The 26,506-nt window shown below is 40.4% G+C and overlaps 2 protein-coding genes across 4 annotated transcripts; both read right to left on the reverse strand.

The window, feature by feature from the left end:
- Window positions 1–13,229: 13,229 nt before the first annotated feature.
- Window positions 13,230–21,992, reverse strand: usp18 (ubiquitin specific peptidase 18). 2 transcript variants are annotated; one of them, XM_019346931.2, is made up of 11 exons: window positions 21,732–21,992; window positions 21,095–21,286; window positions 19,775–19,871; window positions 19,514–19,656; window positions 19,357–19,436; window positions 19,133–19,267; window positions 18,595–18,690; window positions 18,129–18,290; window positions 17,917–18,048; window positions 17,705–17,748; window positions 13,230–13,780 (listed from the first exon to the last, which is right to left on the reverse strand). In XM_019346931.2, exons 2-11 carry the CDS (start codon window positions 21,144–21,146, stop codon window positions 13,708–13,710), a joined length of 1,014 nt encoding a protein of 337 aa, XP_019202476.1. In that variant the 5' UTR covers window positions 21,147–21,286; window positions 21,732–21,992; the 3' UTR covers window positions 13,230–13,707. The 2 variants fall into 2 exon arrangements, with proteins under 2 accessions (XP_019202476.1, XP_005456725.1); XM_005456668.4 differs by lacking the exon at window positions 21,095–21,286 and having other exon boundaries at window positions 21,732–21,990.
- A 714-nt stretch (window positions 21,993–22,706) lies between these two features.
- Window positions 22,707–26,505, reverse strand: pex26 (peroxisomal biogenesis factor 26). Of its 2 annotated transcripts, XM_005456667.4 has the most exons (6): window positions 26,439–26,505; window positions 26,165–26,351; window positions 25,941–26,078; window positions 24,398–24,723; window positions 24,156–24,296; window positions 22,707–24,051 (listed from the first exon to the last, which is right to left on the reverse strand). In XM_005456667.4, the coding sequence occupies exons 2-6, from the start codon at window positions 26,335–26,337 to the stop codon at window positions 23,939–23,941; spliced, it is 891 nt and encodes a 296-aa protein (XP_005456724.1). In that variant the 5' UTR covers window positions 26,338–26,351; window positions 26,439–26,505; the 3' UTR covers window positions 22,707–23,938. The 2 variants fall into 2 exon arrangements, with proteins under 2 accessions (XP_005456724.1, XP_019202477.1); XM_019346932.2 differs by having other exon boundaries at window positions 26,165–26,467.
- Between the last annotated feature and the right edge of the window lies 1 nt (window position 26,506).

Genomic DNA, 26,506 nt, shown 5'->3' on the forward strand with positions numbered 1-26,506 from the left:
TATCTTTTTTTTTTTACCTACATTTGATCAAATGCAGAAGAATTTTCCTGTCTTCCTGTGTACAGCAAATAGTGTCAGAGAAAATTAGAAAGGCTTAAGTAAGAAAGAATATTTTATCTATGCACACGGCCCCCACTTGATTTCACCTTCATTTAGATGTGTGATCAGTTTATTTAATGTTTGTCCATGAGTTTTCTGCTGATCCTTGCCCTCCAATAGGAGTGTGTTTATGAGGGGTGGGGTGAGGTGGGGCACCTATCCACTGAAGTACGATTGGGCGATCCTGGTGGCAGAGCGCATCATCTACTAATCAGCTGGGGAAGGTTGGGACTTCAATCCCTGGCTTCTCCAGTCTGCATGCCAAAGTATTCTTGGGCAAGATGGTGAACCCCCGGTGGTTCCCCTCAGAGTGTGAACGTTACATAGAAAGCACTTAGATATAGATAAAAGTGCTTATAAAGCACAGGTAGAGTATAAAAGCTTTAACAATCAGTCCATTTACCCAGCCAGTGGTTTTCGATTAGAGCGCCATTAACCTGGCATGCTCACGACCATTGGATGAGGGCATTGATAGGACCAGTAGGAATGTAACTAAGTACATTTATTTGAGCACTAAAGTACAGGTTAAATGTACTTTGATGCTCCTTCCTGCTTCTACTCTGTCATATTTTGGATGCAAATATTGATCCATTTATTTTAAAGCTTTCATTACCTATTATTTGCCAGATAAACTGCATTATTATAGATCAAATTACCAGGAATCAGTAAGTAATTAAAATCACCCGGAGCTGCAATAACATAAGTCATATGATCCTGGAAATATTTACAAGAATATACAACTAATCCACCTTTCTTTTTCCTTTTTCCTTTTACCACTTTGCAAAACAATTATCAAACACAAAATCAGCTTTAAATTCGCCTCTTTGTTTGACTTTTCACTCAACCTTATTTTATCTCTGATCTCCCAAACAGACCCTTGTCTGTCCTCCACCTGCTTACTTTTTGTTGTTTTGGGTTTTTCGCTTACAAAATTTTCAAGTCTGTGGTGGAAAATGTCATTTGGCCAATACATCACAAATACACTGCTGAATCAAATTAAGAAAATCACAGTAAAAACAGAACCAGGTCAAAAGAAAAGACTTTTGTACAAACAACAAAATACAATTTATTAAGATTTTATTTCTTATTAAATGAAAAAACATTATATAATAATAAAAAGAAGTCAAGGCAATACACTTACGATAAACTTAAAGTTACACAGTGGTAGGGACCAAATTATTATTATGCCTGCTGACCTTACACGCACGTTTTAGCAAATGAGGCACAGCCGTGCTTTGAGCTAACATCAGCCTGCAAACATGCCTGCGTTGCACAGGTATGATGTTTACTGTGTTTCCCATCTTAGTTTATCTGTGTAATATGATTAGAGTGCCTTTCAAAAAAGGAGCTCCCTCATTAGTTTTGCATGTATTTGCATATCCCATAGGGAGAGGAAATAGTGTGAAATTATTACAGTTTCTCCTCTGGGCACCATAAATAGCTGTGGACATTATCATGGCAGTCCATCAGATAGCAATTCAGATATTTCAGCAACTATCTGACAGAGACACGCTGGCATCCCTGAAGCGAAGCCTTGAGCCGAGCTTGAAAATAATTACCCTATTCGTTCTGTCAAAACATGAAAGGCATTCAGGTGTCATTATTTACAGGTAATTTAAATTATACTCAGCCTACTGCCTTTCCACATAGCAGGAGAAGTGAATTTGTGGTTGGAGAGCGAAAAAGCTCTCTAAAGCTTTCTCTCTAAATCTTAAGCCGCAGTTCAGATATGGCTCCGGGGCAGGTGGGTGAAGCAAAACCAGGCAGTTGATTTCTACATAAGGTGTTAAAAGAATTAACTTCATACCTTTAGAAAAAAAACTTACTGTGGGTCTAATAATCTGAAAATTTCTTGTGATTAAAATGCTGATTAATTTCTATTTCAGTTACACAAAATCATTGTTTTCTCATTATTAATATTTCTTTTACAACATTCATCTTGGTTTATTAGATAAAACCCCCACAATGTAATAAAAAACAAAACAAACAAAAACATACTGAGGAACCAGTTAAAAATTATTAGATAAGTGAGTTTAATAGGGGCCAGACTGGCTCCTTCCGCTGTTTTTAGTCTTTGTGCTAAGATAAGCTAACTGCTGCTAGCCGTAGCTTCCTATTTAAAAGGCAGATAAGAGTGTCAGTCTTCTTTTTCAGCTTGACAGCAAGTAGTGCAAAGTAACGAGCACGGTGGACTACAGGTCCCTTTACACTGTTAAATAAAGCAAGAACTTTCAGATCAGATTATTGCAAAGTCGAAAATAAATGCATGCTTTCTTTTTTTTAATTTATCAGTATTTCTTTGAGAATTAAACTATATACAAGATGGTTGTACATGTTAGCATTTCCAGAGGTTTTTTCAAAATTTTAAGAAAACTTTATTTTTAAGCCATTTATTTTTATCTACATCTAAATATGATCTCAATTACTTCATCGTCAACTTAACATGATCGACTGTCAGAGCATCAGTCACATAAGCATCTTGTAGCCAGTTAGTTTAGCAGGATATTAAAAATGGCCCTAGAACAAAAGGTCCAGGTTTCTTATTCTTTTCTGAACCATTCATCAATAATTTTTTTAACTGCTTATTCAGTGAGGGTTGCTGAAGCTGTGGCGCTTACACCCTGGTCAAGTTGCCAGCTTATCACGGGACTCAATTGATCGACTTCCACTGGAGAGCTGCCAGAACGGGCACTTTTTGGCAGTTGGATCTCGAGCCATAACTCTTCCCTCAGAGGAAAACCGAACTCCCAGTGTGTCCTAGCTGCCCCACGTCGGAGTCCCCTTCTCAGGTGCGCAGTTCACACCTTTCTCAAACCCTCCAACCCTCAGGGCCTGCATAGCGAGGTGCTAACTGGTTTGTCTACTCAGTATTAGCATATGCTAACTCTTCTCTCAATCACAAATATGTTTATTTTATTTTTCTCTAATCCACTAAAGCAGCGGTCCCCAACCTTTTTGCGCCACGGACCGGTTTAATGTAAGACAATTTTTCACAGACCGGCTATTAAGGTGTCACGGATAAATAAAACAAAATAAAATGATACAACCAAGACAAAAACTGTGGTATTTTGTAAATATATTAATAAATGTGAATTCACTGTGTAATTGTGTAACTTTATTAGCAGCATCCTCCTGAAGTGTGCCAACAACACTGAGAGTAACATCCTCCTCTCTGCCCCTTAATTCTCTCTGGTCACTATGGTAACATGTGAATATTTCTTTCAAAATAAGACACACAACTGCAAATCAAATATGAAGTACATGACAATATATAATTCACCATAAAGCTAAATCAATGAGAGGCCTGTGCTTGTTTCTCTGCAACGAGACGGTCCCACCTGGGCATAATGGGGGACAATGACACCCAAAGTGTGTTGCTTATGCTCAGTCTGCTCCGCAATTTTCTTTTGGTAGCTGTAACTGCAGAAAACCCTGCTTCACACAGATATGATGTCGGAAATGGCAACAGGGTTTTTAATGCTGTTGTGGCAATCTCGGAGTATTCTGCCATGACTTTTATCCAGAATACCGGCAAAGTTGATGTCTCGAACATACTTTTAAGGCCACCATCGTTTGTGATCTCAGAGAGTTGATCTTCTTCTTGCACAGACATGCTGGATTCCCCCAGTTTGTTGACAAATGGGTCGCGGATCCATTCCTTGTCAGTTCGTGCATCTTTTGTGATTGGGCAGTAGCGCTCTAACTCTTTCAAATGCAAAGAGAGGTGAGTGCACTAGCTGGGAGAATGACTCCTCAGGCTGAGTCTCTTCCAAAAATCCCGCCAATGTTTGAAGCATGTCAAATATGCCTCTGTTACAGTTTGCCTTTAAATGCAGCTACCTTATCTGCCAACTTGAAGACAGTTGTCATTTTCCCCTGAAGGGACAGATTGAGTTCATTTAGTAGGTAGGCTGAATATGTCGCATAAGTAATCGAATTTTACGACCCACTCTTTGTCACTGAAATGTGCTGCCAGCGGTGGCTTCTTTTCTGAATTCGTAATTTCGTAATTCAAAAACTCTGGCCAGCAATCTCCCTCGAGATAACCACCTTACTTCTGTGTGTAAGAGAAGGCGTCTGTGCGCTGCGTTCATCTCCTCACAAAGTTACACGAATAGGCGTGAGTTAAGGATGTGTGCTTTAATGTGGTTAATAACTCTAACAACATCATTCAACATGCTGTTAAGTTCTGGTGGCACTTTACGACTAGCCAGCATTTCTCTGTGAATGACACAATGTGTAGATTCACACTCAGGTGCAACCTCCTTAATCTGAGTAGTTAAACCAGACAGCCGTCCGGTCATGGCAGCAGCTCTGTCTGTGCATATGCCGACACAAAAAGACTATTTAAGTTTTCCTGATACATAATCATCCAGCAACCTGAATAGTTCTGCAACTGTAGTTTTGGTTATCAATGATAATGCACACAACATATCCTCATGCACATCCTCCTGATAAAGGTATCGCACATAAACAAGCAGTATTGCCTTATTGTCCACATCTGTAGACTCGTCAACCTGCAAAGTTCACCATGGTGATGTATTAATGATCTCCAACAACTGTGTCTCAGTGTCCTCTGCTATTTCCTCAATGGGAGGAGTGATGGTGCTAGCCGACAGGGGCACCTGTGCTGTCTTTTTAACCACCACCTATCCGAAAATTTCACAGCAAATACCTTTAGTGGCGGGAAGGATCAGTTCTTCACCAATAGTGAATGATTTTTTATCCTAAGCAATGCGGTTAGCCACCAAGTATGATGCTGTCAGTGCATTTGCAGTTGTTGTTATGGAGGCCCTCAGTAATTGCTTTTGTCCCTCTTGTTCCCGCTTTTTTCTTTCAAAATACTCCAAAGGCTTGCTTTTTAATGTCGGGTGCTTAGTCTCCAAGTAATGAAGCAGTTTTGAAGGCTTCATTGCCTCATTGGAGAGCCGGTTATAACAGCAGGGAATCACCTGTTGCCACAAATCCATATTTCAAGTAGATCTTTTGGTATTGTCTGTTAAGCGCAGCTTTCTTTTTCTTAGTGGTTGTCATAGGCTCTTCTTCTGTCTCCTCACTGGGCATTTTTCCATTTGCAAAGAAACCATCCAAAGATGTCTTTGTTTTACTCATTTTGCTAGCTCGTGGGTTTAATATTAGTGTTAATGTATCTTAACATGCGTCAAGAGTGAGTCATAGACGGAAGTAACAGATAGAATTCAGTCATTTTCAAAATAAAACACTGTTCAGTGTCCGATAATAAATAAAACGGAACTAATGTAAGTTATTTATTTTTTCTGTGCGGCCCGGTACAAGAAAAAAGAAAATGTATTCTTAACACACGATAAAGGACCCAGGGAAACCGACTTAACGATAAAAACCCTGAAAACTATAAATATCACAGCGGGCCACCGCTGAAATTCCAAAGAAATTCTTTGACACATAAACTTTGTCTTGCTAGAAAGTCTAACAAGCGACTTTCAAGTTGAACTAGCTTCGGGACTACTTTCATTTTTGTAGCAAGAAATACTTGTCAGCTTCTCAAGAAGTCAGATCCTGTTGCATTTTAATAAAGGCAAATACAACTAACGAGGTGTATTAGCAACCGTCAAATTTTCTCCCACACAGGCACTCCACCAAAGCCCTTCTCATCACGCTGGCTAAATGGATGACTGAACTGTCAAGTGTAGCATGAGAAACAGGGATATACTGCACTTATCCTGCGTCCGATCATCCTCTTTCCTGACTTCTGACTCCTGCATGTAAGAAGACCTCTGCATTGTCAATGTGTCTTTGGGCCTGTGTCATAGAGACTGTGTGAGCTATGCCCCGCTTTGCATTCCTCTGCCATCCAACCTCTGTCCAGCCTGGACTTTCCCACAGAACCCTAAACCCTGTGAATGAGAGTAGGCCTTTGTTTCAGGCATTTTTCATCCTGATCCCAGCAACTTCCCCATGGTGGAATGCATCAGGAATGCCAGCGCCAGCTACCTGGCATTAGAGAGTCTTTGTGCGGAAATAGGAGAGGCTGAAGGAGAGAGCAGGTCAAAGAGGTTTGACAATGGATAGCTCACTTCTCAAGGTGCCCAGCCCGTATAGCAGAGCGAGCGAGCAGCAGGACACGGATCAAATCCCTTAAACATGGAAAAGGGGAAAAGAGTGTCGCTGTCTGCATCGATTCCACTGCAGGTTTTTCAACAGCTGCACAAATTATTAACTGAAACGCTGGTGGAGCAACGCATAAACAAACACAGCTGAAATGTATCTGTGTGTGTGCAGCAGTTAACAGGTTGTTGTGACCTTATCACTCGCTGAGAGCTGGATCGGTGAAGCAGCGGTTAGCCTCAAGGTGCAATTCCAGTCATTCCTGTAGACTGAGACAGATGAGGGAGGATTTTAATTTGAAGGATGCCATGAGAAGACGAAAGTTTATTATGATACTATCACATGTTTAGATGAGGGGGGTTTTTTTTTTTCAAGTCAACGAGTCAAAACAGGAATTTGTTTTTTACTTTTGGCTTTCATATTCAATTCTGGTGTAAAGCACCACAAAACAAAAAAACTTTCATTTTGATGTTCAAAGCTGGCTTTGAGGAGGGCCGCTCACACGCAGACAGTTACCTGGACTCATCAGTAAAGCCATTTCAACTGTAACATGAGCAGCCTGACTTCTGAGACAACGGCTGATCATCCCTGGATGCTGAGTCTGATGATAAGGAGACAAGATAAGGCGCTAACTGAAGGGTAACGACAGACTTATGAAGGGTGGGCCATCAGGTCATGTATCTTCTACATGTCGAGCCCGCAATTATCAAGGGGCCTCGGGGTCACCTCCTGTTAGGGCCAGCTCCTCTCAGCTGGAAGTCCACTTCTTAATATAAATAACCTGAGAAATAACTGAGACTGAATAGCCGCTAAATATTGGTGTCACTTGCCATTTTGAGTCAGATGAAAGCGGATCAACCCCAGCGCCAGCTCTGCTCCAAGCCAAACCTTGAACCGCACTTTTCTTTGCTGCTCCCTTATAGCACTTTGACTGTCCAACAACCCTTTTTCCTAGAAAACCTAGCAGATGTTCATTTTATTACAATATTCGATTGCCAAGAATCTCGGGGAGGACAACTGAACACGGGAAGAGAGAGGCAAACGCTGTCTGGACCGGACTCCCCCTCCCCTTCTTCCTCCTGAGAGGAAATTTTATGGACTCACCGGGGAAAGATAAGACCTCTTCCTTGACATGACCACTCATGCAGCAGAAGTCACTGAAGTGCATTCACAAATCTTCAAATCTTCAACACATTCAAGCTTTTGGTCATTTTATATACAGATTTTTCCTTTAATGAATGCAAACAAATTTTCAGTTCAGTCTTTTGCTGCTTTATCTGATTAATCCTTTTTTTGTATGACAGAATAAATCTAAGTCATGCAGCAGACATTTGTCTTCAGTTCTTGTTTGCTATTTACAAAAGCAGACGTCACCATGGTCACCAGGGCCTGCAAGTTGAACACGAGAGAGCAAAAACAAAAAAAAGAGTATCATTTCCTATTTGAAACCTCATTACATAACCATAGAATGGCTGTGCGAGCCCGCTCGTCAGTCCCAAAACATCCAAAGATTTGCTGCTAGATAGGTTACACAGGATTGGAGCATGACGAGGCTTGTTAAAGGGTCTCGGGGCTGACATTATGAAGGAAATGTCTTTGCTAACAAATATGTCTCAAAGGGGTGGATTCCTGCAATTTTAACCAACCGCTATTCACAATCTGTTGTGGACCAAAAAAAGAAGAAGTGCAAAGAGACGGTGCATGAATTGGTTCCTTTTTTAAGGCTGTAAAAATATAACCAGATGGTGAAGCATGTAAATTCTGAATGAAAACAGCTCCAGCACAGCTGCAAAACCAAGCCTCAGTAAATAATGCAGTCACAAATTTGGTGAGAGGTGAACCTGTTGCATCCATTTACTCTTACAAGTTAAAATGTCAGGGTAAATGGGTAATCAGCATTCAAAATGTGTGATTACTAGAAAACACAGCTAAAAAAACAAAACAAACATCTAACGGTGTGTAACTTACAGGTTAAAACTAGCCTGTGAGATGGCCATGGCTCAACTGAAACTAACATAGCTAATGCACTTTTTGCATTTATTTTAAGCTGACCATACTCATTGTAATAAACTAAAATATAACTACAAAAAGGCTCACTAGGCCTCAGTCACGTGGCCTACTGGCAACCTTTAATCAGGAGGGAAAAATGTGTATTCTCGACTGGAGCAGCTGGCTGAAAGATTCACAAAGAGGGTGTTGAGCCAAAAAAGCTCCCTGTGATTGCTTCAGTCAAAAGCAGACTGCCACAGTAACTGTTAATTGGCATGTAAGACTCCAACTGAGTGCTTGCCATCTACTGACTGAGCAACAATGAAACGGAGAGGATTCCCCTTCAAAGTAAGAGCTTGCCACCAACATATCAAAAAGATCTAAGACAAAATATTATGCTCTAAACTCCCCTTGGTGACTCTAATCACAAAAACTAAGATGAAGTAAAAGGAAGTTAACTAACTAACCTACCAGGACCTATGTGGACAAAAATCATTGCCCACTAAACTTAACAACTGGTTGTGCCACTCTTGGCATCAACAATTACAAAGAAGTGTTTATGTTAACTGTCAAGTTATCAAGTCATCTAGGCTACTTTTTTATTGTAGAATGATTTAATTCAGTCGTATTGGAGGGTTTTCTAGTGAGAATCGCTTGTTTAAGGTCATGCAAAAGCATTTCAATCAGATTTAAGTCAGGGCTTTGACTAAGCCAGTCCAAAACCTTCATTTTTGGGTTAAGAGGTGGTGGACTAGCTGGTGTATTTTGGATCACTGTGCTTCTGCATAACCCAAGTGAACTTGCGCTTCTGGGCACAAATGGATGGACTTCCAGATTTAAGGATTTTCATCATGATTCCATCAATCACAGCAAGTCATCCAGGTCCTGAACAGAGATGGGCAGGTAACGCGTTACTGTAATCTGATTACTTTTTTCAAGTAACGAATAAAGTAAGGGATTACTATTGCAAAAAAAGTAATTAGATTACTGTTACTTTTCCGTAAGCACGCTGCGTTACTGCATTACTAAACTGTGATTTTGTTTGCGAGTGTCTCATGACAATGACGTAAGCGCGTGCAACGTTCGTGGTAACAGACGTATGTAGATCAAGAATGGATAATACATCAAGTGCGGGAGAGAGTATGAGCATGCAGCGGTTAAAGCGTGGAAGTACTGACCTTACTTCGAGTTTGATTCTGTAAAAAGTGACAAAAACATTAGCGTCCGCTGTACACCGTGTGGGAAGAAAACTTATTTTTACAGCGAAAAACCCCCTAAACTTCTGAGCAAGTACCTAGCAAGCTGCCACGGGAATGTGAAATTCACAGAGAAACCCCCCGGGTCCCGGACACTGACATGACCCCCGCGCCACACCTGCACCAGGTCAAACCTCCAGCCGCCGGACTCCTGCCAAATATGCGAAAATAGATATAAGAGCGACAGGACTTAGTGCCGCTGAGTCTTTGATTTTATTTATTTTCTGCTGTGTTTTACTTGCATCTATTTGAAAGAGTGAGTGTAAACACAAAAATTATTTTATTTCATTTTATATGCTGGAATATTCAGAAAACAGGTTTAAATGTTTAACAAATTTCTTCCAGTCACATAATGTTGCATATAATTAAATTTTTGCTTGATGAAATGTGCATAAAGTTAAAAGGTTAAAACTAATAAAACAAGTTTAAAAGAGACTTTTTCATTTGATTACATTTTTATATGATGGATTATGCAGAAATAGTAGAGTTTAAGGGCTTAAGATCTATTGCTTTATTACCTATTCATGTCTTGCATCATGTTTTTCAAAAGTAACTAAGTAACTAATTACTTTGGAAAATAAGTAATCAGTAAAGTAATGGGATTACTTTTTCTGAGAAGTAATCACTAATTAGTTACTGATTACTTTTTTCAAGTAACTTGGCCAACACTGGTCCTGAAGGAGCAAAGCAGCACCAGCCCACCACACAACCACCATGTGTGACTGTTGGGGTCAAGGGTGGGTGGGGGAATACTTTTTCAGATAGGGCTAAGCATTGGTTTTTACAGAAACGGTGGAACAACACCTCCTTGTTGCATTCACATCAAACAATTTTGGGTTCCCAAACTGAACATTTAAGATCTACCACCCCAACCAGTTGCAGCAGATTGCTGTCTCTTCCTGAGGCTGCCTCTGCTGTAGGCTTCTTCCTGTTAAAAGGAAGTTTTTCCTTCCCACTGTCACCAAGTGCTTGTTAAAAGAGTGTTGTTTGATTTTTGGGGTTTTAAATGTATTATTTGGGGGGTTTACCTTACAACATAAAGCATCTTGAGGTGACTGTTGTTGTGATTTGGAAGTATATAATAAAAGTGAAACAGAAAAATAAAATTGTGTGTGTGTGTGTGTGTGTGTGTGTGTGCGTGTGTGTGTGTGTATGTGTGTTGGCGGTGGGGGTACGAACAATCAAATATTAGGTCCCCTTTTGTGCCACCCCAGTTTAGAATGCTTAGTGCTAGTATGTTTCTGTTCACTGGTCAATGATAGCGTGTGAATGGTGATAGCAGAAGTCTCATGACATGTCAGCGATATGATCGAATCATTAGTAGGAGGTGCAATAAATAATCAGGCAGGGTCTAAATCAGCCATCTAGCATGAAAAACCAATAATGACATATCGAAATAATTGTGTATTTAAGTATTTTAAGAGTTACTGATTGTAAATTACCACACAGACTGATAATCTGGCAACACAACAAACTAAAGCTGAAGCTATGGGAATGCCAGGTTTGCAGTTCACTAAATGAGACGAGAACTTTTGTGCAATTTAGTTTCGGTTTTGATCAAAATATTGGACAGACAGACAGACATAGAAGTGTTGGTAACGAGGCTAAAAAGGCAAGTAAAAAAAGGAATTGCAGCTTTTGTGTCTATTAGAGTTTGCCCACCAGTTCACAGTTCAGCTTAACTGCTTCCTCACCGCTCTCTCTGACCTTTCTTGGCAGAAAAGCATGAGCGCCATTCTTTGATAAGTGACGTGAAGTGGCGATCGAACAAAAGAAAGGCTGTAAGATTTGTTTGCGCGCTTGCTTTAAAAAGCATATATAAATACATATCAAAGCAGCCACATGCATTTATCTAAGCCTGTGAAATCTTCCACACACACAAAAAAGGGAAAATTTAAGAGTGCTTCTCAAATAGCCAAATTCCACACATCACAGTGGTGTGCTCACCTAGTAACTGGTAAACACACATCAACAATGACTAAAAAGCATTAATGAACTTCGATATATTCTCCAAAAGAAACACTGAACACCCCAGAGGAGTATCGTGCCTTCTGCTCTGGCCTACGTGCCTAATGGCACTGTGTAACAAGCCCCGCCGTTACTTCAGAAACTATATGCCAGCATGAGATGGCCTTGGCTGCCTGGGTAACACCTGACCAAGATAAATGGCTAAAAACTTAATTGCAGAGATTATGATCGACCATAAAAGTATGAGTAAACTCATGCAGGGATCTAAGCTCAAGCAAACAATAAAGCTAAAGACCTCACGCATTTCTCCTTGGGAAAAAAAAAAAAGACGTCCGGCCGTTCAGACTTTACAGCCCAAAGGTGCCCTGGATGCGTCATGCTGTTGCACTCTTTAGCACCTGTGATGTGGTCAAAGTCAGGGCGGGGGCGGACAGGTGCTCATCCAACATGCGCTTTGCACATGGTCTTACAACATGCATAATTAATCAAAACCCTAAACACAAAAGGGAAGAGGCTATTCTCTGGAAATGGAGAAACAAAGCGGATGTACATACCAAATGTGACTTTTACTCAACACACTATTATAAGGCTGTGGTACGGTTGCAGTATATTAACGCAATGTTGAGGTTTTCCATTTTAGAAAGAAATGTGCTGTCTTGTTTTTCTTCTTCATCATCTTGTAAGTTACTGGCAGCTTAGGTTTGCCAATCTGAATGGCAACAAATGAAATGCCATGCTGATTTTATAGATTAAACTGCCAATTTAATATACTAATACTTAATAATAGCAAATAATAGTTAAATAGGTTCTGCAGGAGGAGCTACAGAACTGAGACCTTCATCATATGACTGCATTTTATATTTATCACAAGATTATAAATCCATTTTGTTTATGGGGGCAGCAGTCACAGCAGAGAAGCCCGATCCACAAGGCGTCAAACCCCTCCCCCAGGCCTGGCTCCAGGGTGGGACCCTAGCAACCCCGTCCTGGACAGGGTGAACTGGTCCCTTGAGCTTCTGCTCTAGGGCACACACAAATCCCCCCCCAACATGATAAAGTGATGATTCATGGTTACTTGAGGGACATGGATACAACAAAGACAAACCCCATTTCAATCTGATCAGCAAACACACGCCTTGTTTACACATCCGTAAGCATTTCTTGCCAGCGGCTAATATTCTTTGAGTTTATCACTCGGTGCATTTATAGCTCAATAAATTACTGATCTGAGTTCTTCTTCCGACACTGGCATTGTGCAACACATTAAAACAAACCCTGTATGGTGATGCTTGTAAATAGAAGTAGCTGATGCTTTCAGCTCATTTTAATGATCTGCAGCGGCGGGATTTCTAAAGGTGATTTTGCACTTTAGTCAGAGGAAGAGTCATACGGATCTCACAAATGCAGCAATAAACGGCTGACCGTATCTGTGACACTGACTCAACTCAAGACCTGTCCCCGGGGTGTGTGCTGCAAGTAGGAGAACGTATACCCCGTATGCAGAAAGTTGCACTTGTGCTGCACAGCATCGAGATGACTAAGCATGAAGCCTGCTGCCTCTGGCACCGTGTAGACATGTTCCATTCTGTCAGAGCTCTGCAGCACATAGGCAGTTTCACACGCCCCCCCCCCAACCACCTCTTGGCTAACACACTGGGAATTTTAGTGGCTCAGTTATACCAAGCATTGGCTGCAACTGCAATGTTTTTGGTCCTCTCAGGTCATTCACACACACACACACACACACACACACACACACACACACACACACACATATATATGTATATATATTTATATATATATGGTTTGGAGCATCAAATACATAACATAATGGGAGGTTTAATACCCAAGGATAGTTTTAATAGTGGTTAAATAGACAGAATACATAAAATAAAAGATGATTGTGTTGCCCAAATGAGAAAAAAAAATGCATTGAGTGTTCTTCAAGAATGACTCATAAACAGCTCTATCAGGAAAATGCACACCAGATCTCAATGCAGGTATTTCCCCAAACAGCAAATATCTCAGCTAAGCAGTCACTTCAGACCAACCCCCCAATACCAGTGAGTGTGTACACAGTGTGTGTGGTCTGAGATGGAAAACCCTTTCCTGTATAAAGTCTTCAACGCCACCTACTGGTTAAAAGAAATTCATTTGCTGGTTGAGCTCAGTGAGATCAGAAAAAAATATAGACTATAAAACCTTTCACATTGTAGAAATAGGTCAGAAATTCCCATGAAATACTTCCATAAAATCAATGCATTCCATATTTTATTGCACCATGTCCACTGATTTCTTAGCACCCATCCACTCAGCCAGAAAGTTCAGGCCGTGGCCTCCATTCTTCTGAATCTCTTCTGTACATTAACATGTACGCCGTTCGACTGCAACAAAAGAAAAAGAAAGAAAACAATGAAGCATTCTTATATAGCAAACGGCAACATAAATAAGGAAGGAATAAACGGAAACCACGATGGCCTTTTCAATTCACATGACAGGAAAAGTGAAACTAAAACTTCCAGGTGTTATCCAGAGACCAGCTTGTTTTTCAAAGACAAGACAACATGACGGACACGACGGATTTCCTCTGTTTAGGGGTTCAAAAGTTTGAGTGTTCGTGGCGAAAAACACAATCACCTCCTAGTCTTTAATCAAGACCAAGGAGCAGACAATAAGGCTTTGTCTAAAAATCTAAAGCTCCTTCTGCAAGGAGAAAGATGAAAGCTCCATTATGTCAGCAGGAGTCAAGCAAATGGGGCTTTAAATGTTATGAATAAAATCTCAGATTTAACTCTGAAAAGAAGTGGAAGCCAGTTAAAGTGTGATAAATGGGAGTCACATGTTTGGTTACTCCTTGCTCTAGGCATGGCTGTTGTTTTACAGGGGTTTTTTTTTTTTTTGAAGGTGAGAGCCTGAATACAGAGAGTTCTCTGAACAGATCTCCTTCATATTTCTCTGAATTATTTTAACTGTAGGAAACATGAATGGTGGAGTCACTAAGCACCTTACAGCTGCATTTTTTCTAATAGCCAGCAGGGGCGACTCTTCCAGAAGAGCAGGGTTGTCGAAGTGATTTTACAGCCTACTTTGATCTTAAGTGTGTCGGAGAAGTGAAACTCCCCTTCCTGTCAGTTTAAAGAAGTTTAATCAGCCAGTTAATCCCTGAAATATCTCAATATAAGAAAAAGGGGTGCGATTCCAACAGTATGTCCTCAATTTCTCTACATGTAAAGACATGAAATAAATCTCTCATTACTATCAGTTCTGGTAGCTCATTGCTCACACTGTCCTGTAATTATGAAACAGAAAGTCTGCGTAATTCGCCGAGAATACTTTTTCATTTAGTTCTTTATCAGTAGGAAAAAAATGTTATGAAAGTTATGAAAATACAGTTAAAATTCTGATTCAGTAAGAAGGACTAGATGTTACAGCCCCTGATAATGCATTGCTTTAGATGGAGAGACTCTTGAGGGATGGCTGTTATGAGGAAAAGTAGCCCAGAAACTTTGCCAGCAGCACACATCGTTGTGTGCCTCAACTTTCGGTCTTTTACCCAGGCTAATCTGCCATTTTCCTTCCTTGGTTAGGTTTAGGGATTAGAGATCTGATCTAGCTTATCATTTTAAAATTTGGGACACATCGTCAGTAGTGGACCTTGGATTCATCGGGTGTTTCGGCCATTATCACTAAACACCCTCATCCAAGGAGGCCCTGCCAGGGTTGATCAGGCCCTGGAGTGTGTCACTGGTTTATGTTAACTTGTTATTTCTCTTCTTCTTTCTTCTGTTTAGTTTCCTACAGTTTATTTTCTATCTATTCACTGCAACTGAGAAATAATACTTACCTCTTTAGCATTTATGGAGCCTAACTTCTTCAAAGGGATAGAAAAGGTGCTAGAGAGAAGTAAGACAAAAGGGACAAGATAGGAGAGAACAGAGAGGAGAGCCGGAAGGGGGGCGCCCAATCTGGCTTCCCACACCTCCCCGCCGGATCGGGCTGTACGCTCTACCTCCCCACTGCCTCCCAGAAAAGGGAAGAAGAGCAGAGGGGAGAAGAGCGGAATATTTCTTTTCTCTCGCGGTTAGCTGACTGCCTTAGCTGCCCAAATTATGTCAGCCCTTTTTAACCATAGCCAGTGACTGGTCCTCTCAGCAGTGTTAGCTAGTTCTCTTACAGCCTGCCGTTGCGCCTGTCCTCTGTTCCCAATCTCTCTAAGCAGCTTTGCTGTTGTTGAAATGTACACCCTCCTTCACATTTTCTAAAACTGTCCAGTGGGAGTCTTTGCCAGGCCGATTCTGGCCCTCGGGCCTTATATTTGAGAAAAATGATGGCGCTATGATGATGTGTGACCTTCCAGTAGAGGTCCCAACTAAACAGGGAATATCAGGGAATGAGATAAGCACATATGCAGATTCATCTGGACCAATAGGACACAAAAGTGTAAAGTATTTAACGACGCAGCTGTCAGTTTGACATATGAGGCTAGGTGAATTAGGCCTAAACGGCCTGTTTAATCAAGATGTGGAGGCAGTGAGATGAGTAAGATATAGATACAAATTTCAAACCAGAACTGCTCAATGATAGACAGTGAAAACAGGCAATACATGGTATAATACCATTTTGGAGTATCACAACAAACTAAGAACTAAATAATTTCAACACTCTGTGTCCTTTGAACTGGACAGAAAGGACCTTTATGGGCAGATTTGTCATTTCTTCTTAAAAGAGATAAAAGAAAAAAATGATGATGCACAACTATTAAAGATCGCCATGACTGGAGGTAAACAAACAAACAAACAAACAAAGCTTAATAGTAGCTTCACAAGATGTCTTTTCATAAATATAGCAAATTCATCAACAGTAAAAGTGACTTTTGCTCTTCAACTGCAGGGGACTGAAGGACATATAAACTAGAGGAAATGGGACGGTTATAAATAGATGGACTGCTGCAGGTTCTTCCTGCAAACTAACTGTAGGTGCTCTGATAATAATAGATGAATATCCTTGGACTATATCAGTAATTTATATTTGCCAAAAAGCGGAAGACTTAAAACTAAAAGTTTTTGTTTTTTTTGTATAATGTTAATTCTGCGGCACACACTGTCTGGTTAGCACTGTCACCTCACAGGAAACAGGTCTTGGTTTGAATCTACCAGCTGAAGAATTAAACCCTTCTGTGTGGACACTGCATGTGCAGAGAGGAGGAGGCTTCAGAAGATTATTAACACCGTTCGGGAGATCGTTGGATACTCTCTGCCCTCGACTCTGAAACAACTGCCACCTTGTCTTCCACTCCTGCAATAATTTCCCTGCTGTGTAATATCACAGCCAACTCAGTGAGCAATGTCTTACATTTTTGGAATACTCTACTCATATTGGTGAAGTCACTGTGAACTCGTTCCTTCTTTTTATATTTACTGTGCAAATGACTCTGTTTGTTTTTTGTTTTTTTTCTCTTTGCATCTGTAGGTGCAGCCATGCTGCAATTTATTTACACACAAAAACATACGACAAAAGACTTCTAATTCTAAAACTAGACATCACGTCCGATCCACACCTCAGTGACGCCTTTTTTCCAAAAACTAAGACCACAACCAGCGAAATGCTGAAAATGATGCTCTGAAATGCCTGACCTCATCGTGGCTACATCCTTCAGCCTGTGGTCTCTCCACACCTTCCTCTTTAAGAACAACACACTGACATTTTGACACAGTCATGAGGTAGATGAGACTTTTGATATCACTCTCACGTCTGTGCCGTATATACAAAGTTGAAAGAAGCTACTGGGATGTTTGTTCAGCAGTCGCCATCGTCATCTTGGCATTTCGAGGGTGGATCTGACTGAGAAACTGAGGGAAACCACACAGTCATATGGCAACAGCCTGTTAAAATAAAGCAGGCCTTCACTGTGACCATAACTTAAAAACCAACAGTCTGTTTTATTCAGTAAAGTAGAAAGTAGCACTAATGTCTCCAGGAAAGCGTTTCTAAAGTCTTTTTGCAACCAGGAGAGTCAAAATAGAGCAGATTTAAGGCACTTCAGTGCCCATCATTTATGTACAGTCTATTATTTATGTACTAAGTAGCTGGGAACAGTATGACACAAAAATCTAATGTTTTCAAAGTGTTACTACCTCCTTGCTCCAGATATTCAAACCAGAATCAGACTAACTGACTAGGTTAAAATGTATCCTCATTAAGCTTTGATGAGCCATTTCCAGCTGCCGTAGACAGCTTCAAGTTCATGAGTGTAAAACGTCTGAGAGGACTTCATGACCCCCTGTACAATCAGAAACTGGGCATTTTACCTCTGTCTTCCTCCATATGTTCTCTGCACTTCTTCCCAGGTAGTCTGTGGATTTGAATAAGAATCAGACAGAAGATTCATCAGAAATTTGCAATTCAAGAAGAAGCACAGAGGGAAAAAGTTACATCCCTCTCTCCCTTTGATATCTGCAGATACTTTCACATCTAACTGTATACTGTGATTATTTGTAATTATTTTTTAGATCTGATGTACCTGCTGTACGTGGCTATCATCTGCATAGTACCAGCACTTGTTCTCCCTGTGGCGGACGTAAGCAGTATAGTGCCCAAACATTGCATAACCACAGTGCACGACCACTGCGTACAAGGTGTACCTGCACTCATTCTGGAAGAAAAACAAATAAATAATCAGAGTATTCACAAGTAAAAGATGCAATATTCACGTAAAAAAGAATTCGGACGAACCTGTGCAAAGTTTCCGGAGAACACATGTTGGAGACTCTGGGAGAAATCAAAGGTTTCTGGGAAAGAAACCCTGCAGTCAAGTTTGCGGGTGGAACCGCGGCTGTTCCGAAATCGCTTCAGGTTCATGCACAAGATACGAGGCAGTGAGAGGAGTTTGACACCCTGAACAAAACAAATGAGTGAATTTGAGTTCATGTTCATGCTGGCAAATACGTTTCACCCACCCACTCTCATCCACTCAGCCCTTTAAATATGTTTTTTTTCCTCAAAGATATTTTTATGAGATTGAAGCAATGAAGAAAAACAGATACACACAGATTTGTTATACAACAAGCAAGTAGATTTCACAATGATTGTTTGAGCTGACATAATAGAATACAGATTAATGACGCATTCACACATCTTGTAATTGATTTCATCAGAGCCTTTTCAATGTGTTTGAGGAGGGTTTAAACCTGAGTCTCACCTGTCTGGATGGGTTCTTAGTTCCACAGTGTGCACAGAAGCAGGAGTTTATGCCCCTGAGCTCCTGATGCTCGAAGAAGGAGTTCATGCAGCCTTCCTGAAAATATGACAAATGTAACAAAATAAATAGTGACTAAAATAAACAGTGACAATGCAATACAGCTAAGGTTTGTAACCTAACAAGTCATATGTCATTCATTTGATCTTTTATGAGTGGTTCTGCTGGACTATTTGCTGGTGACTCTGATTTTTGTAATCCTAATAAACTTGTGCGTTTTCTCCCTTTTTACACTTGTGTTTTGTGTATTTATAACCCCCCCCATGTACTCCCCAGTTGGAAGTATTACATATTAAAATGCTGTATTTTACTACACCCATATGATTGGATCAGGATTGGCTAAAATCTTTGGCTTCAATAAGCTGTAAAAACTCGGGATTTTAAGATACGGCCTCCAATAAAAGGGAAAAAAATAGCAAACAGAGATAGTGTGTTTCCCAACAGTTTTAGTATTCTTAAACAAAAGAAGAAGAAGACCCACCAGAGAGTTGTCATCCTCCTTTACATAAAGCGGCAGGCTGAGCATGTAGCTGGTTTCGGTTTGGATGGAGTTGCACTTTAAACACTGCAGGTTCGTCTCCACTGAAATCTTGTACAGATCCTGAATTTCCCCAGCCTTTCAGAGAGGGCAAATGCAAACAAACACTGTTGTAGATAACACGTGCAGAAATGAATAATATTAGAGTAGTTTGATCGCAGTCCAACCAGAACTTTGTTGTCCATCTGCTGGTGAATGAAGTTGAGAATCGAGAGGAACACCTCATCTGCGTCATGCTGCACATTAACTGTAAAGCATCATTAGAAGGTATAAAATAAGACACATCGACAGGAGATATTTTCTCTGCAAAAGCGTGGCTCTTACGTCGAAAGTTGTTTTGGTCCAGACAGTGGAGGAAGTCACGATGTGGAGCGGGCTGAGGAAGGTCACCCCGCATGGCCTCAAGAACTCTCTTTAGATGCAGCGCGACATTATGAGCATCTCCTTTCGCACCAGCTACATCCCACCTTTTAAAATTCATAAAAGCTTGTTAATATTGTAAACAGCCTTAGGATTTCCACAATAAGTGGCGCTACAACATCACTGAGTCAAGATGAAAGCGGCTGTAGTAATTCATGTGATTACCTTTCTAGCAGTTCTGCTATTTCCCAGGTAACAGAGAAAGTCTGCAGCAAGCTGTTCACACAGCATGATAGACAATAATTGGAGAGGCCTCTCATCCCTGTAAGAGTAACAGGGGTTAAATAACAGCCTGTGACACCGTGAATCAACCCACCAGAGCACCAGCGGGTGTGTGCATGTGTAAAAATAAATAAAAATGGAAAAGCACAGTCAGCTGTGGAGAACCCCACATTTTTGATATATATTCTATTAAAATAGCAAATCATGGTTTTAAAGATCACTGAGCGTGAGGCTTGTTCGGTTTATTCGTTTTAGGCCCCGTGTTGAGCAGATGTATAGCAAGTTGACTTCATTTCACACAGACTCACGGTCAGTATTTTGGTTTCTGTGTCACTGAAATTTATGAGGTTTAAAGAGTTCCTTTGAGGTGCAGAGATCCTTTAAAGGTTTGTTAAACAACATTACCACCTCTTTAACAACCCAGTATGATAAATATGAGTAAATATGAACATGAATATGATCAGATAGCTGTCTGATCATATTCATAATCACACAATAAAGATCTTTTGTGAATGTTTTTGAATTTCTAGTCCTTTAATCTCGTGTTATTGGAGCAACATGTAATAAAAACATTGATTACGGTTTTTAGTCCAAAAACTAGTTTTAAAGTCATATTTCACAGTTAATGATTATTAGCATACTTTAAACAGATCAGCCAGTAAATAATTAGATTATACAGTCACCAGACACTTTATTAGGTACACCTTTTCAACTGCATGTTAACTCATATATCTGATCAGCCAATCACATGTTGGCAGCTCAGAGCATTTAGACATGTAGACGTGGTCGAGTCGACCTGCTGAAGTTGAAACGGAGTTACAGAGTGGGAAACAAAGGTGATTTTAGTGACTTTTAACATGGCATGGTTGTTAGTGTGTTTCAGAAACTGCTGATATACTGGGATTTTCCCACGCGGCCATCCCTAGAGTTTACAGAGAATGGTCTGTAAAGTTTGATGTCAGAGGTCATAAGAGAATGACCAGACTGCTTCAAGCTGATTAGAAGAGTAGAAACAGCAACTCAAATATTGACTAAAATTAGGTAACCAACATGAAACTGAGGCTATACTTCACACGCTTCACCAACATTGGACAATACATAACTGGAAAAACGTTTTCTAGTCAGATGAATCTTGATTTCTGCTGCATGAAAGCATGGCTTTATCCTGCCTGCCTTGTATCAACAGTTAAGGCTGCTGGTGGAGAGGGAGTGATATGGGGGGTATTGTCTTGGGCCTTTTTGGCCCTAAACACCACAGCCTACCTGAGTGTTGTTGCTGACCATGTCCATTTCTTAATGACAACAGTGTACCCATCTTCTGATACCTGCCTCCAGCAGGTTAACGCACCATGTCGCAAAGCTCAAATCATCTCAAACTGGTTTCTTGAACGTGACGATGAGTTCACTGTACTCAAATGGCCTCCACGGTCACCAGATCTCAATCCAGTAGAGCACCTTTGGGATGTGGTGGAACAGAGATTCCCATCATGGATGCAAAGCCAACAGATTTGGAGCAAATGTGCGATGCTGTCACGTGAGGAGTTTCCAGCGCCACCAAGGTGTACCTAATAAAGTGGCTGTGAGAGCATTTTTAGCACACTGTGCACTACATTGTTCATGACTGTTCATGACCGAGAAAGCACTACAGCTTTAGAAAGTTAACTGACTAAAAGAATTTCTCCTATCTGTGAATAAAACTTGACTTCAAAATTGTTCCGTTTTTATTTACTGTGACATTAATAACGAGTGCATCTACGACTCGTTGAGGAGCTTTAATCTTATTTAACAAGCATCTCGTGCATTTCGCTGAAGTAGGACCTTTAAACTAGTATTTATAGTTCTCAAGTAAACAGGAAATAATATAAAAGCATCACCATCGGGTTGAGAATGTTCCGCTTACCAAATAAGTGATTCACCAGAGTAAGTCTAGAAAAGCAATAGCAGATCCCAGCAGACATCAGTGCAGCCTTCTGCTCTTCTTCAGGCTCTCAGGACGGTCACTAAACCAACAGAGGGTCGAGCGTTTGTTGTACTTCACCCCACTGTAAACATCAGCGCCACAGAAACAGTTCCCAGCAACAGTTTCATTTTACAGCTTTCTCTTCGCTTTGCTGGAAACGAAACTCACAAACTGTCATGCGCAAACCGGCTGGAACTATGACGCCGGCGATCACGTCGGCGCTTATTAGCTACACAGCATTGGTGACACATGGGTCCAGATCATCTCCACAGTCACAGGCAGTACTCTGTACTCGAATACTCAAGTATTTCCACTGTGTGCAACTTAATAATAATACTTCTCACCTGTACCCAGGGGCGTGTCCAAAGAGGGGGGCAATGAGTGACCCCAGCCCCACTTTAAAAATGCGATTAAACTAATGTGACTTTCACTTAAAAAAAAAAAGACCCCTAATTTTTTTTTACATGCATGCAGAACTTTATGAATTACAGATAATATATTCTGATTTACTGCAGCACCACCTTTTCTAAACTTGAGGGACATGTACGTTTACCTGCACACTTTTATTCTACTTTTTTCGCTACTTGTAAGCTTTCAGAAAACAATTTAAACATTTAAATTTAAAACTGCTTAACAGTGCTGCATAAGATTAAATTTAATAGATCTTCACATAAATTAATTTCAAATTTCCACAACAGGAATATAAGATTATAAAAAAGTTTGTTTTTCCCTCTTTAAATTTTTACTGATGATACTTTTGGAAAGGCCTGACAGCATGTTAGGTAACCAGTTACTTAACTACCCATCCATCCATTTTAAAAAAAAAAAATAAGGTGACTGGATTCTGTCCTATCAAACACACGGTCACATCCACACATAGAATTCAAAATTATAATTCCAAATTGATTACCCTTTAAAAATTTAAGGTTCATTTATGAGAATTATCAATAAAATAATACATAAGAACAGTCACAGGGACACTTAAATGCAGAACAAATATCTTCACTTTTACATTGTAAGTGCATTTTCTTAAGATCCAATCCTGTGAAAAACTAAGTACAATCTGACAGCTTCCATTTGAATTAAGAGGGTAACATGTTGAAAATCAAATGCACTTGATTAATTGATCATGACCACTTCTATAAAAGCTGAGGTTTCGGCAGTTTGCTGGACTGGAGCATTCCGATGTGTTAACACAGCGCCAAGGAGGAAAAACTTCATCTCTGTCCATCTTTCACACCTATTAACGTTGTTGTCAAATGTCGTAATTGTGGAGGAAAGAGTTAAAAAAGTAACTGCGGCTTCCCATCGATCTGGAAAAGGTTATAGGGTCATTTCCAAACAATCTGAAGTCCATCATTTTGCAGTGAGAACAATTATTCACAACTGGAAAACATTCAAAGCAGTCGCCAATCTTCTCAGGAGTAAACGTCCCAGCAAATTCCAGACCCAGTGCTTGATCTTGGACGTGCAAACAAATACATCCAAGACTCTACCGGCCTCAGTTAGCATGTCAAGTGCAACACTTCTAAAAATGTCCTTTGGAGAGACGAGACCAAAGTGGCAATGTTTGGCTGTAATGCAGAGCACCATGTTTGTTGACAACCAGACACAGCATATCAGGACAAACACCTCATGTCATGCACAGTGGCAGAGGGGTCATGGTTTAGGCTTGTTTTGCAGCCACAGGACCTCAGCACATTGCAGTACACAAAACTTAAACTGACTATTATAACTATTGTTATAATCATTTAACAAATTTCAGATTCCTACAGTGATACACTGATTGCAACTGTTTTCTTACCCCTACTCATCATTCTAGGTACTCTGAACCAGAACAGTGAGTCACTTCCCAGACTTAAAAAAGGAAAAGAAAAAAAAAAAAAACACACATCAGACTCTTGATGATTCATGTGTTGCTTTGAGATGGACAAACAAAGGATGTATTAGTGAGGAGCTGGGGAGAATTTATGGGAAGCTGTGTCATGTGAGCTGAAGAGTCTGCAGCTTAAAAAAAAAGAAGCTATTTTCCTGGAATGAGGACGCTTTAAATGTTTTATAGATCTGACGTGAATATCATCCATGTTGTCTTACAAACAGTCCTTAGAGAATTCATTTAAAATGATAGACCTAGCATATTCAGTCCTCTACAGTCCTTTGCTCTGAGTGACTGCCTGATAATAGGGTGCAAACATGGCGTTCCACATCTGTTTGAGCAGCTGCAGAAGTTTCGAAATCCACATGAACGCAGACGGGAGAGCTGCAGGTAAAAAAAGCACAACAGAAACGCATTTACAGTCACTTTTATTTTAACTTCTAAAAGATGATGATGTACCAGTAGAACTAAGGAACATTTCACCCAACCTGGATCCATCCGAAAAAAGAGCATGTAGAGGAGGATGGCAGTCAGAAAGATTCTCCGGAAAGGGAATGAGCCAGAACCAATCATCAGGAGTTTTCGGTATAAAAACCTGATCACAGCCTCAAGTTTATGGACTAAAGTACCTGCAGAACAAAAGCAAAATCACAAACAGTTAACAGTTTCAGTCTTTTTTAGGCCGCTTGGCGTAATGCATCTCATAAGGGTTTAGGCTGAAGTGTCAGACCTTGGGATGAGACAGGATGTTCAGTGACGTCAGAGCTTCCACTCATCCTGGGATTTAGAGGAGGGTCTTGATTTTGTCGCTCTTTTTCTTCTATGATATCCAGCGCTGTCTGTCTGTGTTCTTCTGTGAAGGCGCTGCTAAAAACCTCGCCTCTGATCAGCTCCCGAGCCTCGTCTGCCTCTCTCAGCGGCACAAGGACATGCAGCAGGTACAGCTCTGCGACGGTCCTGAAGCTAGTCGCCCTGCTGTTGGACGGGTAGTGTAACCAGGCTCTGGTCACCTCCTGCATTACAGCAGGCTCACCCACCTTGGAGTAAAGAAGTATACTGCCAAAATGAGACACAAAATCACATTAGTAAGAATTTTATTGAATTTTTTAAAGAAAAAAAAATCCTAAATAGTTAATGCAATACTTTTCTTAACCCCTTATGTTAAAGCTTAAAGTCTACATGTGAGTCATATCTTGATCGTCTGACTTAAAATCCACTGTGTGATCATGTATATCTCTCAATTCTTTGTAAAACACAAACAAACACATCACCCCCTTTAGCAGAAATAAATTATTTTGGCTGTCCTGCACTCTTGTCCTTCAGTCTTTAATTCTGAAGGCACCACACATGTCATCATCAGTCCCAGAAGTCAGAGGTTAAAATAGGAAAGAGTTTCTAAGTATTGGCACAGTATCTGGGAACCTTGGCTCCAAATTTATGGATATCAGGGTGTGATAAATGTCTGTTTCGTTACTAGAAAAGGTCACTTTTATGTAGGATTTTTTTTGAGTTTATCACCCATTTCCAGTCGTTGTCCAAATATTTAAAAAAGCCAACCATTTTTCACTGGACCTACCCACTGACATAGTAGATTTGGGATTACAGTCTCCAATTTTGCCTGCTGCAGAGCTTTGGAGGGTATACATTTTGGACTTCACAGTTTTTCCTACAGATAAAGACCTCTTCCATAGCCATTCAGACCTCATCAAAGCAATTGAGTAATAAATAAAAGTTCACTTTTTCTTACACTTTGTACAACAGTGTGGGCTTTCACAAATGTGACCTCACTAGGTAAAAAAAATAATTAAAAAAAAATATGGCTCATCAAGTCAAAACTTCTAGTTTTATATTTATGGGACAGTCTGGGCAATGAGCTAGTGGAACTTGCTCTGTCATTTTACACATTTATTAATTTAAGCCTAAATAATTGTGATAACAGATGTCTTTTATTTACTACAAAAACATTTCTTTATCAAAAAAGGCTGAAGTCATTAATATAAGGTTTGATTATAACAGCACTCATAACAAATAATTAAATTTTATTTTCATTTTTAATTCATGATTAAGTTAATGGCGGATTAAATGTGCTGATTGAAAAAACATGTCTTGGAGAATTTGCATATTTGAACCCTAATACGATTTGTATTTTATACTTTATTTCATATTGTGTCCACCTGCCCAAAGGCTGGGGATCAATAGATCAGTGTCTAATAACAATAACAACAACAATAATAATAATAATAATGATAATGATAATGAAACTCTTTCCTCACCACATCTGCATGATCTTCGCTGGTATTTTCTCCTGCTCATACTGTTGCAGGACCCAGCAGAGGACATCACGCCACTGATTGAGCTCAGCCAGAGCCTGAATCCCTAAGATGCAGAAACCAGCCTTGAGCTCTGCACATCTGCAGGAACATTAAAGACGTTTGTGTTATAACACAAACATCCAAGCTTCCAGTTACACATGTGCGTGAAGCTTCAGGACCCTCACCTGCTGTCCTCGGGCTCCAGGCCATCGAGACTCTCCAGACCTCTGAGACATGTGTCAAAAGCCGCTTGGAAGTCTCTGTGCACCATCATTTGTTCTGCAGCCGACTCCAGCGTGTTGAACATCTGGGTCACAGCAGCAGAGAGCGGAGGGCTGGCGGCCTGGAAGCTGTTCATGACTCCCGGATGAACTTAAAACAAACCCAACAAACACTCAAAGGGTTTAAAGCACTTTAGCTTGCAGCTAAGCACGAAATTTTCCACAACGGTTTGTTTACCTTCCGTTTAGCTTCCTGGTATTAGTCCACTGTCCAATCAGAAGCCACAGTCTTCAGAATGTCCGAGG

The sequence above is a fragment of the Oreochromis niloticus genome, linkage group LG17, assembly GCF_001858045.2.
Source record: "Oreochromis niloticus isolate F11D_XX linkage group LG17, O_niloticus_UMD_NMBU, whole genome shotgun sequence".
Taxonomy (NCBI): domain Eukaryota; kingdom Metazoa; phylum Chordata; class Actinopteri; order Cichliformes; family Cichlidae; genus Oreochromis; species Oreochromis niloticus.